At 42.2% G+C, this 14266-nt stretch overlaps 1 protein-coding gene across 1 annotated transcript in view; it reads right to left on the bottom strand.

The window, feature by feature from the left end:
- The window catches only part of gpr179 (G protein-coupled receptor 179), a 25227-nt gene extending 10961 nt beyond the window's left edge, over positions 1-14266 (bottom strand). Inside the window, exons 1-5 of the mRNA XM_070978240.1 lie at positions 12641-14266; positions 10361-10469; positions 3687-3783; positions 2406-2638; positions 840-908 (exon numbers count right to left, since the gene is read on the bottom strand). Of these exons, the coding sequence (XP_070834341.1) occupies positions 840-908; positions 2406-2638; positions 3687-3783; positions 10361-10469; positions 12641-13563 (1431 nt within the window). The 5' untranslated portion in view covers positions 13564-14266. The remainder of the gene's footprint in view (positions 1-839; positions 909-2405; positions 2639-3686; positions 3784-10360; positions 10470-12640) is intronic.

Here is a 14266-nt window from a genome sequence, read left to right as displayed (position 1 = left end):
ACATTCAGTCCACCTCAGTTAAACCAAATCCTAATCCTAATCCTAAAAAAATCCTAATTCAGGCAAACAAGTTAGGATTGTCTCCTGTAGCTGCCAAGATGGCATAGGGAAAATGACATCCAGGCCTCAAACTGCCCCTTCAGTAATCCAACATCATACTCATATTTTTTTTGTTTTTATCGACAGTCTGTAATCTGCTCAGCCATCACTGCTCATGCAAAAAATTCCCAACTCCTTTAGTTTATTCTAAACAAACTCAAAAATTAATTTCCTGTGCAGGGAAACAGCAACTAGCAAACACGGAGGATTCATGTACTGAATCCCTGAAGTGTCACATGGTAAGTAAATATTTGTATGTCTTGCATATGATGATCATTTTTATGCACCAGTGGGCAGTTAAGAGGCACAGATCTGAGAACAGCCTATAAACATGTTCACACATCATATCTTGAACTAAATCAATGACCTGCACACACACACACACACACACACACACACACACACACACTGAATCCCTCTGCCAGCAGGAACGTCTCAGATTGAATGGCGCTTTCAGATAGATGGATAAAAAGTCACGGCTGACTTATGTTAACGGCTCTTTAATTGGTAAAATGAATCTGAAGATTGATTGATAATCTATCACTGGAGCAGTTATGAAAACTGTTGACTACCCACCCACCCTCCCCATTTCCACTTACACTCACATACACACCCTCAACCCATTCACCCTCCCACAAATGGTCCATTATGCTCTAATCCGTGGCGCTGTGCTGTGCAGTGATCTGTAAAGAGCTCTAATCTGTGACACTCTCAGCCGGCTGGCTCGGTCGGACACTCACCGGGAAGTAGAGGAGCAGAGAGCCGAACAAGATTGTCTCCAGCAGCAGGAGGCCAGACGCCCGGATCCTCTGAGGGGGGAGAACGCGGGAAACAAAGCACAGTTAGAAAGTTGGAGTATATTTTTTATAACCTGTTTACTACTAATCTATTATTTTACACATTACTGCTGAGCATTTTTCACGGGGAATGAAACATTTTTTAGATGGCTGTGGTACATCCCAGGCCAGGTTTTCTTCCACTCAGTGTTTTTTCTCATTGACACTTTTTTTTTGGACACTATTCTTCGAAAAACCTGATGTACATAAAGCAATCTGTTTTTAAAAGAGACCCAGTTCAAAACTACTTGGGTCTACTTGGGTCATAACCTGACCCAAGTAGATCAGAAGCTAATTCCAAAGCACGTTTGACACACAGAGAGGGATCAGCAGCACATGGCGCTCCACCAATAAGATGACAAGAAGAGCAAAACATACAATTGTTCCTGTGATTTACAGTTCACAGTCTTTACCTGCATCTAAAAACTAATTTTCCTCCTGTGATGATGTAACAACCTGATTAGAGCTGAGTTTATCACCACCGTCATGAACAATTTAAACAACCTAGCTTTTGAAAACTGCAACTCCTGTTACTTTTAGCCAACCAGCAACCACCAGGACTGAAAAAGCCAATGCAGAAGTGCCAAACACTGCAGTTCCTCAAATAGCCACATGTGACTGACTCCAGAAGCGAGTCAATGCCCATAGACCCCCATATTAAAATGCCCAATATGACAGCAGAAATAAACTTACAGCCTGGTACAACAAAGGTTTTGGTCTCTGTAGCTAAGCCACCTTTTTTATTTTTTATTTTTTTATATATAAATCGCTTGTTTAAATTATATTCAGGCTTAAACTTATGTATAATTATGGGCATGGCTGCTATGAGTGGCAGCTAGCCACTAGGTCTCAGGAACGAGCCTTTGTTTACCTGCCTCAGCTCCACCTCTTTGTTCTGTGATGTCACAGAGACTACATCCATATTTTATACACTCTGTGCTCTTAACTGTATGCACACAAACAAAACCTTTTCTGAGCTATAGTTGTTTGGTGCTAACAATGTAAGCATTGTTTTAACACTTTTATCTATGGTCAAAATACTGAGGTGAGGAGTTTACTGTTGCTCATTTGATATGATTCATGTTTTGGCTTTTTAAGAAGACTAATGGCAGTATAATATGATATCTGATTGATACAAGGATGAGATTGGAAAAGGGTTATGGAAAAGGGCTGTGGGGCGACATCTGTGATTTATAAAGACTGGTTAATAAAAACATTAATCCTAAAACACATAATCAACAACATCTCATCAATTTTAGACTAATGCATTAACAACATAAAGATAGAAAGGCAAGATTACGCTAATCACAGTCTATGTTAACAATTGCACAAGATATTTCTACTAAATAAACACAGCAGAATGTTTCACACAACGCATGGTGGCTCAATGCCTGGAACAGCTCTCCTGATCATCCCTCTATCCAGTCCCATCTGTACAGTGGCCCCGCTGAGCCAAAAGACCTGACTCACCCGGTTTCGACGATGCCTGTAGGCCACCAGCATGCTGACGAAGATGAGGAACATGAAGACACCCTGTATGGCCAACACGCTGGCCCTGAGAAGCCAGGCCTCCTGCACCCAGCAGGGCGCACCGTCCTGACAGCTCTTACAGCCCGGCCAGCATGGGAGACAAATGGGCATGTTCGGATAACACGCACCGCCGCCATCACTCCTGTTCACAGGGCCACCATCTGCATCTACACCTACACAAACCCATGTGAAGACCTCATATACATGTGACTTACAAAACCTCACACAGTACATACAGCAGTATAATCTGGAAACAGCGAGTATATAACATAATGTCTCTAAAGTATTTATCTTTCTGCTATGTTATGAAATAATCACAGGTAGCCAACACAAAAAACAGGGTTTGATCCCCAATGAGGATGACTTCCTGTATTTGTAAATGGAAATCTGTGAGGAATCCAACCTACTGGTTGATTTGAGTGCTTGTGAAGAGGGAGTGAACCTGAGGAAACAGCGGAAACTTTCTGCACGTTACAATTTCCTGATGAAGCTTATTACTCGATGTAAAAAGTCACACCTAGATACAGAATGTGCCACAGAGGAAGCACATTTACCTCCAGCTGCTCAGACGCCAACAGCTGTTAGCAGAGATGAGGTACACAAATAGAAATAAAGTTTCTAAAGGATGTTGTCTGTGGAAATATTCTAATTGTAAGATCCAACAACCTTTTAACAAGTGAACCTTTTTAATGAGTGCTGCAAGCTCTTAGTCTGAAGCAAGCCTAAATGCAATTAAAGCTGCATGATGGATTTTTGAACACTGGGTGGCAGTATCAGAAAAAGTCTGCAGATATCACTAGCTTACTTGTCTTTGTAGCATTAGCGTTCATATTTCTCGTGAATGTAAGTCCAGTGTTCACTCTCCTTTTAGCTCTGTTTTGGTCTCTACCCACTGCTAAGAAAAATAATTGGCTCTTTAGCTTCTAGATGTTCCACTTTCCTCACCAGATACTCTCAACCTGCATCTGTCTGCTATCTGGTGCAGGGCAGGTTGTGTATAGTAGGTTTATCAGAGCTTTTTGGCTATCTATGTGATAGCGGGGGACTGAGAGGGGCTTCAACTCAACCATACCCATCATACCCTGTATTTAGCAAAGGCTATACAGAATTTAAGATAAGACAACACAATACAAAACTTGGATTGTTTAAATGATCAGTAACCTCAGGACAGCCTCTCTTGCTTATTGAAGTTATTTGGGCAGAGGTTAGTTGTTGACTTACCTTGGTTTTGAGGTCCTATCTCAGGATTGTAGTAACCCTCTTTACAGCGGCAGCAGTACTGACCTAGTCGGAAACCCCGGCCTGGAATTGGTATACACTGCAAGAGATGGAAAGATTATTCTGTTTTTTTGTTTTTTTCCTTTCACAGATTTTGTATATTTCTCACATTCTGCTTGTCTTCCTTCATTGTCATATTCTACTCTTTGTTAGGATTAAGAAATTGTAGTTAATCTGTGGATTATTACAGAATCTCATATTTAAGTATAGATTCATGTATTGGCACCTACATTAACATGCATCTAACAATCAGAGAATCAAATGAAGACATAAGAGTCTCCTGGACCAGGCAACACCAGACTTTGTTGTTCTGTCTTCTTCAATCAGAGCAAATCAGATAAAATGCACACGGATCTCACATGGCTGAAGGTCGAGGACTGGTTCAGACGTAGTTTATTGACTTTGTTAAGAAATATAGTAGTTGCCAAGGCATCAACGAATGGAGATCCCAATAAACAATGAAAACAAGTTGAACTGTAAGAACATGAAGCAGGTTCTGTGAAGCTAACAGCGCCTGAGTGGAAAAGGGGTCACTGTACTCTCTCTCACTCTATTTCCCTCTGATGCTAGCGACAATTTAGCCATTCAGGACAGAGATGCGCACACACACAAACACACACACACACACACACACACACACACACACACACACACACACACACACACACACACACACACACACACACACTTGGATGGTCTGTGTGTTAATCTAAGTTAAAAGCTAAATGGATACATAATGCCTTGACTGAGAGTATTATCCTTTTCTAGAGAAATCCTGTTCCCAAGCGCAAACACACACACACACACACACACACACACACACACACACACACACTGGCCTCACATATACAAAGCCACAACCCCCTGATCAGAAGCTCAAAGACCTAATGCCATGGGCTGAACATTAATGTGATATGGATTATACAGAACGGAGCGGTCAACTTAATTCTGTTGGTGGTCGCATTGCAGTTCAACAGATAGTTGTAGTAAATGAGTGGATGCAGTCATCTGTCAGGTTTAAGTTGAAACCGTACCAGCCACTTTGAATGCTTTAAAGCTTCATGGTTATCTCAAAACCTGCTACTTATAGAACAATGTGTATGACCAAGGAACACTCATGCAACATGTTTCATTTGTGAAAAAAACAACAAAAGAATTACAGAAACAAAATCATCTTCTGTATCTGAATTACCGGTGAAGCACTTTGTTTAAGTGCTCATTACTATCTATGTCACCACAACAGCTATATGATGCACTCATGTCATGCATCATCTGTGTATCTGGCAGTGGTGGAATGTAGCTAGTACATTTACTGAAGAACTGTACCTGAGTACAAATTTAAGATACTTGTACTACTTGTACTTTCTACTTCTACAACATTTGAGAGAGAAATATTGTACTTTTTACTCCATACTCCATTACTATCGTTCAAGTCATTTTTTGCCTTAAAAAATTTCACAGTCCCAATTTTTCAGCTTCACACAAAGATAGATCTAATGCATTTACTGGTGAAATGTAACTAAGTACATTTACTCAGGTGCTGTACTTAAGTCCAAATTGAAGTAGTTGTACTTTGGCTTACTTAGTCTCTTTGAGTCTTTTTCCTGTCATGCCACATACACTACTTCTACTCCACAACCTTCATAAGGGAAATATTGTACCTTTTACTCCACTTCAATTACCTGGCAGCTTTAGTAACTAGTTACTAAACATTTCTCACTCTTTTCTGATATTTTACAAACCAAAGAATCAATTATTGTAGAAAATAATCACCAGATTAATCCATAATGAAAATAATCATTAGTTGCAGTCCTGTTTTTACACTAATGCATGACTAATTATCATCTAATGATATCATGTATAACAGTAGAACACTCACAGGGGATATTTTTTTTGTACTGATTTCTTTTACTTAAAGTACATTTTGCTGATTGTACTTACATACATTTCGTTTAGTAAAGGATCTGATTACTTCATCCACCACTGGTGTTTTGGTGTCTGATAAGCCTTCAGATTCAGCTTTTTGAATGTGTTGAGCAGAACAGGGGGATGGAAAGAATGTAACAGGATCATATGGAATTATTAAAAGACAAGACAGGACATGAGTAGACAAGATAAGACAAAGAGAATAGAGGAGACAGGAATATAATGGACATGATTTGAGGTGAGATAAGAGAGGACAGGGCAGGATAACATGAGATAAGACTACATGAGATGAAATAAAATGAGAAAAGAGTTGCCAGAGAGACAAGGCAAGGAGTAAACAGAGACTGGGTGTCATATTTCGAGACATGGCAGGGCAAAGTCATAACAAATCGACATGAGATGACATGAGATGATACAAGGTAAGAAGAGACAATGAAAAGAGATGAGATGATATCTGACAAGACATGACAAGATGTCTGAAAAGGGACAGGACACAATACTTGAGATGAGATGAGATGAGATGAGATGAGATGAGATGAGATGAGATGAGATGAGATGAGATGAGATGACAAGGCATGGAAGACAAGATGGAGAATTGAAGATGAGATTTGACAAGGCAAGATGAGACATCATACTTTAAGACATGAGAAGGCAAAAAAAAAAAAAGATGAGATATAAAAGGGTTAGGCAGAGGAGGACTGCATGGGATAAAATGAGATGAGGGGAGTTTAATGAGAGAAGACAGGACAGGGCAAGAAGAGACAAGGCATGAAATGACAAGACAAGGCAAGGCTATGGAGATATGACATGAGATGAAGCAAGACAAGATGATGAGACAAGATGAAACAAGGCATGACAGGACAAGACTACATGAGATGAGATGAGACAGGACGAGGTGACAGCTGATGAGATTAATTTAGAGAGGATGAAATGTGATGAAAGAGACAAAGCAAGACATGACAGGACAAGACAAGACAGACAAGAAGATGAAAGAAAACAGAACAGGAAATGGCAGGGCAGGACTATAAGACATGAGATGAGATGAGATGAGATGAGATGAGATGAGATGAGATGAGATGAGATGAGATGAGATGAGATGAGAGAAGACAGGACAAGTGAAGATGACTCAAGGCCTGACAGGATGAGGCAAGACAAGGAGATGAGATGATGAGACAAGATAAGCAAAGACACAACAGGAAATGAGATGGGACGATATGTGACAAGATAATACGAGACAAGACAAGAGGGAATACAAAGTGGATGACCCAGTACATTCTCTGCTCAGCCAAAGGGTTTGAATCCTCTAAGCCAGGTAGGACAGGGCGGGACAAAGGGTGACATGTGGATTTGGGGATTTTTAGGACTGTTCTTCTCTTGTGTTTCAGACCTCTGTGAGTGCAGTGCATAAAGGGGAAGTATGTCAGCGGACTGGATTATCGCCATAATCCATCAGATCATCCTGCAGCCCGCCACCCAGCGCAACCATCTTTAAATAGACAGCTGAGATGAGAGGTAGAGGATTGGGTCTGGACAGACAGGCCAACAGGGAAAAGGGAAACTAGAAGTGGTCGGAGGTGGAGTGGATGAGGGAACAGACAGAAGAGTTACACTGTGACTGGGTGAAAGCATGAGCAAAGGATAAAAGGCACAAACGAAGTAATGAGCACAGACAGAAAAAGCTTAAGCCATTTTCAGAGGTCGCAAACAGTTTAGAGTGTATTTGAGTGATGTAACTAAAATTCAGAAACATGACTTAGAAGGTTTAAACAGCTTGTCTACAGTTAAGACACGATTTACACAAAGTGGAAGTGGTCTGAGTTGCATTCGGTAATGATGTCTTAAAAACATTGTATGACAGTGAAAGTTAATGCTTGGTCCTGAAATTGGAAACAGTTGGCGAAACAATCGCACCACAAGGTGGAGCTCAGAGGAAACTTTAGTTTGAACATCTACTCCAAGACATGGAGGCAACTCAATCTGCAGAGGAAGACTGTGCGATATGACTGAAGGATACTGAACAGCTACTGAATGGACCTTTATTTTGCCAAAATATTAATGGGAGCTAAAGTCAGATTTTACTACATGCTGACTCATGTTAAGAGGCTCTTCTATCCAGTTATGGTTTCTTAATTCTAAAAGATTATGCTGGTTTAAGAGCCATCATTCCTCTAAATTGATCTATAACAACCTGTACAGATGCAATATCTAAAGTATGCTTATCACACCATATTTTTAGCCATTTTTCATTTACTATTTATAATGGATCTTGCAGTTTTCTGGCAATGAAAGAAGATAATGTCACCATTCTGTATAACTATCTACTCATAGGACTGAAGGAGCCCCTTGGATGAGAGGTGAAATGTCCAAGTATCTACACCCAAGTCCGGCTGCGCTCAATTCAACCCTTCTTGAACAACCATGAGCTGGATGCCTGACTGTCCTCACAGGCATGTCTTCTGTCATGGCCACGTGGTTCTCACTGTCCTTTTGACTGGTTGTTGCTGAACAGTGAGGAACTCCTTTGTGGATACTGTGAATTATTATGAAAAATAACCATCATCCCTGAAGTACTTTGGTTTCATTTCTGTATGCATTTATATGGAAGGAACTCAAACCAACCACAGAGTTTGCAGAAAGTCAGACTCAGTGTTCAGGTAAAGCTTGCATCATTTTAGTGTTGACAACCATTGGCATGCAGTGTAGGAGGGTTAGCGTTAAAAATTTCCTGAGACTTAATAACAAATAATCTCCCGTAACACTACAAAGCTGTGATTGGTCGATTGTTTTGAGCAATACCATATCTATTTGAATCACCAAACAAATCAGAGCTGTGGGCGGTGAATCACAGGTCTGGAATCAAAAATCTTTTAGTGATCCAATATCCAAAATTTCCTTTCTAATGCCAAACTGCTGCTACCAAAATAAGGAGAAGTATCTGAATGGATGTAAACCTGTGATCTCGGAGTTCTCAACCTTTTTAATTTAATGTCTAACCAACATCACAGGCAGCATAAAGAGTTAAGCCAAAGATTATTATTGTTTCATCTCCATCATTAACAGATGAGGTTGATAGGCTGAAAGTGATTTAGCGTTTCACCAAAAGGGGACATCCTGATGGCTCATTAATCTAAGGTGCAGGACAATATGTCCTATACAGTCTCTGTCCTGGGTAAAACCATGTCTTAGCTTTATCACATGTCATTCCTCCTGCCTCACAGACCTTGATTTCTCTAGTAATCTTGTAAATGTTGTACACTTAATACGTAAAAGAGAAAATATAGAAAATTAGGCAGAACAATTATAATGAGTGAGAGCATATTTTCAACTATTCAATTAATTATCTCACAACCCCAGAGGAAAAATCTCCATATGTCCAAAATTGACTAATTAATTACTGGTGATACTGAATATTCTCATGTTACATTTCCACTTGGTTTTCAGACCATCCATACTGCTGCACAGGTAACACTTTGTTGCTGTTTGTTGGATGGTACTTTTGTTGCTGTTTGTAGGGCAGGCTGTCCTTTTGGGAGGCAGCTTTAAAGGTTAGAGGAGGGCGCCTGACACCGGAGAGTGACCGATACAAAGTCTCAAACCAACCTGTTGGTGAAATGTCATCAAAGTTTGCAGGATTGTTTGGAGTTGATATCTTATCTAAATCTGGCTGCAGTTGCATAATGCATTCATAAGTCCTGGCAGTTTGTCAAATAGGTCACACTCACAATAGTATGACAAATAAATACATAAATTTCCTAACCCTAACCCTTACCCTTATAATTTAAGTACCAGGTTTCATGAAGATGTAATGAAAGTTGTAGAAAAAGTATTGAAAAAAAACCAAAAACAAACCTGTTACTGTTCTACAGCCTTGCTATTGGCTCTGTGAGGCTGCATTAGGCACAGTGGAGCTTTGGGCTAATGCTAACATACTCAACTCATAAAAATGTTTCCTTGGTTGCCATCTTAGTTTAGCATGTTAGCATGCTAACAATTGCTAATTATTACTTGGCACTATAGCTGTTGCTGAGGCTAATGGGAATGTCATTAGTTTTGCAGATATGCTAATGCTAACCTGTTGGTGGCACTAGATAAAAAGTGAGAGGATCACCAAAGTCACTAAAATTCATCATCTGGGAACCGTGAATTTCTGTGCCACATTGTGTCAATCTATCCAGAAGATGTTGAGATATTTCACTGGATAAGTCAACACTTGTCAGTGGAACTTGAGGAAAAGTCAAGGGATCCTCAAAATCACTAAGATTCATCTTCTGGGTCCCTTTAATATTTGTACCGAATTTCATAGCAGTCAGCTATTGAGATATTTGAGTGTGGACCAAAGTGGTGAACAAACAGTGATCCTTGGAGCCCCATTGCTTAAATGGCCAAAAATGTAAAGCTGTCTATAAAAGACTGTGTTGAGGTGCTGTTGGATCCACATCTGCACCCAGAACAGCAACTCTGTTTCTTGGCTTGTTGTCTAACTTTTCATTGAATTTAAGTTACTTTTGTTGAATAGTTTTTGAGATATCCTGTTAAGTAACAAACAGACAGATGTGAATATTGTTAGCAATCATTGGTTCATTTGTAAATGGGAATTTTATTATAAGCAGACTAATTACAAAAGTCCTAAAACTTTTCTGTTCTGGCTCAGGAGCAGGTAGTTTTCGCTGGTTCTCGTCTCATTTGTTTACCTCCATGGTGGTGCGGTTGCACTCGTGAGTATCAGCAAACCAGCCATCTCCTTGTGCACACTGGTTCAAGTCGATGTCTTGAATGTTGACATCCACACGGATAACACCTCTGACACAGAAACACAGATACACACACACACACACACACACACACACACACACACACACACACACACACACACACACACACACACACACACACACACACACACACAGGAGGAGGGTCAGAGACACAGATAAAGAGTGGCTCCGAATATCATCAGCCTCATTAAAATAATCCTTTTTTTTCCTCCTTCGGCTCTGCATTTCATTTGCAGAAACCTGCATGGCCTTTAAGTGGACTCTCTTTCAAATGTCAGATTTTATCCAACTCTGTTGATTCATACACATTTTTTATTCCAAATACTGATCAAACTTGTCTCCAGAGTGCTGGAGAGAAGGTCACAGGAGCCAACAGAGCTGGAAAGGCAGGTGAAATGCAAATACCGCTGCTGTCAGCTTCAAAGCTTTTATCTTTTTCAGGGACTTCAAAAAAAGGACATATTTTCACACTCAAAGTATTTCTGACATGTACTGGCAGCACAGGCAACATGATTTACTCAAGCGTTAGTGAAGAGCATGAAAATCAACAAAACTAGTCAAGAGACGTTTATTTAACACAGTCTGTTTGTAATCACATCATCAGCATGAGATGGATCAGGTCATACCCTGAAACATCAGAGCTTGAATGCATCGTGATGAGTTAAAGGGGTTTCAGGAGTGACAAACTTCCAGCACACAGTGTTTAGAAGTCTATGATGTCTCATTCTCCACATAATGGCAGAGGTACAAGAAGTACTCTCTTGTATCTTTTTTGATCTTATGCTGAGTAAAAGTAGCAACACCACAGTGTAGAAAACCTCTGTTACAATTTAAAGTCATGCACTAAAATTTTAGTATTAGCATCAAAATATACATAAAGTACTATTTCTACAGAATGATATTATTAGATTATAATTATTGATGCCTTGATGTGCTCATCAACTTGATGCTGAAGCTGGTAAAGGTGGAGCCTTTTAATGTAATTTCATATACTGTATCTGCTGGGTACCTTGTACATTTACCCCGGGAATCAATGAAGTTTTATCTTCTATCTATCTATAATTTTCTATCATAATTTATTTGATGATTATATTTTGTATAATTAATCCAAACATACAAAGTAACTAGTCACTAAAGTTATCAAATAAATGTAATGGAGTAAAACCCTCTGAACAGTAGCGGAGTAGAAGTAGCAGAAAATGGAAATAAGTAAAGTATAAGTGCGTCAAAGTTTTACTGAAGTGTGATACTTGAGTAAATGTACTTCCACCACTTCATAATGGACACATGGACCACCAGTGGACCACTTAAAGGGAGCTGAGGAACTAGACTTTTCCTCTCCTTTACTTAAAATAATCCCCTAAAATACTGCTCTGCATGTTTAAAGTGTGCCGCTGCTAGAGGCTGTCACATGACACAGGAAGTATTCATATTTAACACCACAAAATGTATTAACTGTCCATCTGTGTGCTCTGGGTCCCCGTCTCTGACACTGTTGTCAATGTGAACAAAGTGAACAAAAGTGTTTATGCTGACAGGTCTTGCAGTTTTAGCTTACTAAATGTCAAATGTGATATAAAAAGCAAATGTAATGAACTGATAGAAGAATAATGGTTGGGGGAAACATAAAAATGGGCTGGATTTAACAATAAATACATACAGGAGGCCTGACAGGCCATGACATTAACTTGTGGGTTGTTGAGAGCCCTTTGCACATACATACTGTTTATGTGACAATACAGATGACCAAAGACCTCCAGACATTTGCACCAGTACACCTGTCTGAAATGAGTGACATCATCAGCATGAGACAGCTTGGTTCTGTTCATGTCTTCCAGATTTTCTGTGCTCTAACAGTCTGTGTATTTGAAAAGCTTAATTTGTATGAGAGAGCTTGCACGTGTGTGTGGCCATGCTGTGCGGACATAAAGCTGTTTACAGTCACATTGTGGGGACTCACCTTCCTTATGGGGACACAATGCAAGTCCCCACAATGTAAATCTTTACATTTTAGGACTGGGGTTAAGGTTAGGTTTAGGTTAAGGTTAGGGTTAGGGTAACTTTCCAGGAAATTAAAGTCTATGTAATGTCCCCAGAAATGATGGAAACACGACTGTGTGTGTGTGTGTGTGTGTGTGTGTGTGTGCGTTTGTGTGTGTGTGTGTGTGTGTGTGTGTGTGTGTGTGTGCAGTCCCTAACCTGAACTCTGGCGTCAGGTCAGGCTTGAGGCCGTAGAAGGACGTGGACAGGGTGAGCATCCAGCCAGGCACGAAGCGCTCGTCCTTACAGTCGAGGAAGGGGGCACTGGCCCAGCGCACCCCGCTGCGAGTGGTCACATAGCTGTCACCCTGCCTCCACTTGGGCGTTTCCAGGGTGCTGAGGTCGTTGAGGAGCACCCTCTTGGACAGGGTTGACATCTGCTGGCTGGAGTCTGTGAATTTGAAGCTTCTGAACCAGCTGTCGTCAGGGGCTGGGGCGGGCGGGTGCAGGCTCTTCCAGGCTTTGGATAAGTCCTGGAGGATGATGGTCTGCACTTTGGCCTTTGGGTTGCGGGAGGCACGGAGCACCAGCTGCGGCACCAGAGCAGTCGGGTCAGCATCGAAGGTGAGCAGGGCTTGCTGGATGAGCACGTCGGCCTCTAAAAGGGCACGGACCAGAGCATGGTACCACTCCATATCCTCCTGCACGGTGCTCTCCCGCAGGTCACTGGCCTGAAAAATCATGTTCAGGAAGTTGGCCGTGTTGGCCAGAGCATCCAGAGCTGGCCGGAGGGGGGCACTGAAGCTGATGGGCAGGGATCCAGTCTGCCCTGGTGGGCTGTACGCCCGTGAGCAGCGGGCCACTTCCAGAGTGGAGGGCTCTCCAGTGTACATGAAGGTCTCTGCTGGTGACCAGTCATCTTCCTCCTCTGTGGGAGCTTCTGAAGGCATCACTGCAAACCCAGAAGGCTCAGGGGGTCTGAAGGAACTTGAAGGGCGGGTGGAGGTCTCTGGGGGTCCTGTGCTGTTTGTTAAAGAGTTAGTGCTGTTGTCTGCCTCCACCATGACTCCTGGTGTGAAGTCTGGAGTCACCTGTGCCCTGAGGAGGGATGGGAGCACAAAAAGAAGCCAAACAGAACCCATCCTGAATTCACCCTGAAGAGGAGGTGGTGGAGAGAGAGGGGAGGAGGGGAGGGGGGGGGTCACACACCTACAACCCCGTCTCTTTTTGGCGCTTGACCCCTCTGTGTTTCCCTTGAGGAGAAGGAAAACGTCACATGTTTGCGAGGGTTTGGACTTTGTGTGGAGATTTCTTCATCTTCACATCAGCGTAGCGCTGCAGCAGCAGCAGGTGTCCGGGAGGAGCGCGGCCACTCGGTCTGCGGCGCTCACACTCGCGCTCGGGGCGCAAAGCTCCATCTGTGCGCCGCACGGGCACATGCACGCGCGTTCCTGCGCACGCGCACACACTCGCACGAAGATATCATTAAACCTGCGTGTCGTCGGTGGTGCTGGTGTGGTGAGAGGCGGAGGACGCAGGGAGCAATCCCCGCATCTCCGCAGTCCGTCCGGTATATCCTGCCTGTGGTGCCGCAGAGTCTCCGTTTTCCGCGGTTTATTGTTGCGACGCGGTGCGCCAAGCTCCAGAGCAAAGCAGATGCAGCATGCGCAAGTAGGAGGAGGAGGAGGCGGCGGGGAGGAAGGAGAGGGAAAAGCCTCAAAGTTGGGGGATACCCGTGTCAGGTGGGAGGAGGAGAGAGGACAGCTGTGTGTTGTAGAGATGGAGGGATGGAGCGAGGAAAGCCAGTTTCCTCCTGACCTCTCCTCTTCTCTCTTCTTCTGTCTC

The sequence above is a fragment of the Chaetodon trifascialis genome, chromosome 2, assembly GCF_039877785.1.
Source record: "Chaetodon trifascialis isolate fChaTrf1 chromosome 2, fChaTrf1.hap1, whole genome shotgun sequence".
Lineage (NCBI taxonomy): Eukaryota > Metazoa > Chordata > Actinopteri > Chaetodontiformes > Chaetodontidae > Chaetodon > Chaetodon trifascialis.
This window is presented reverse-complemented; position numbering and strand designations above follow the sequence as displayed.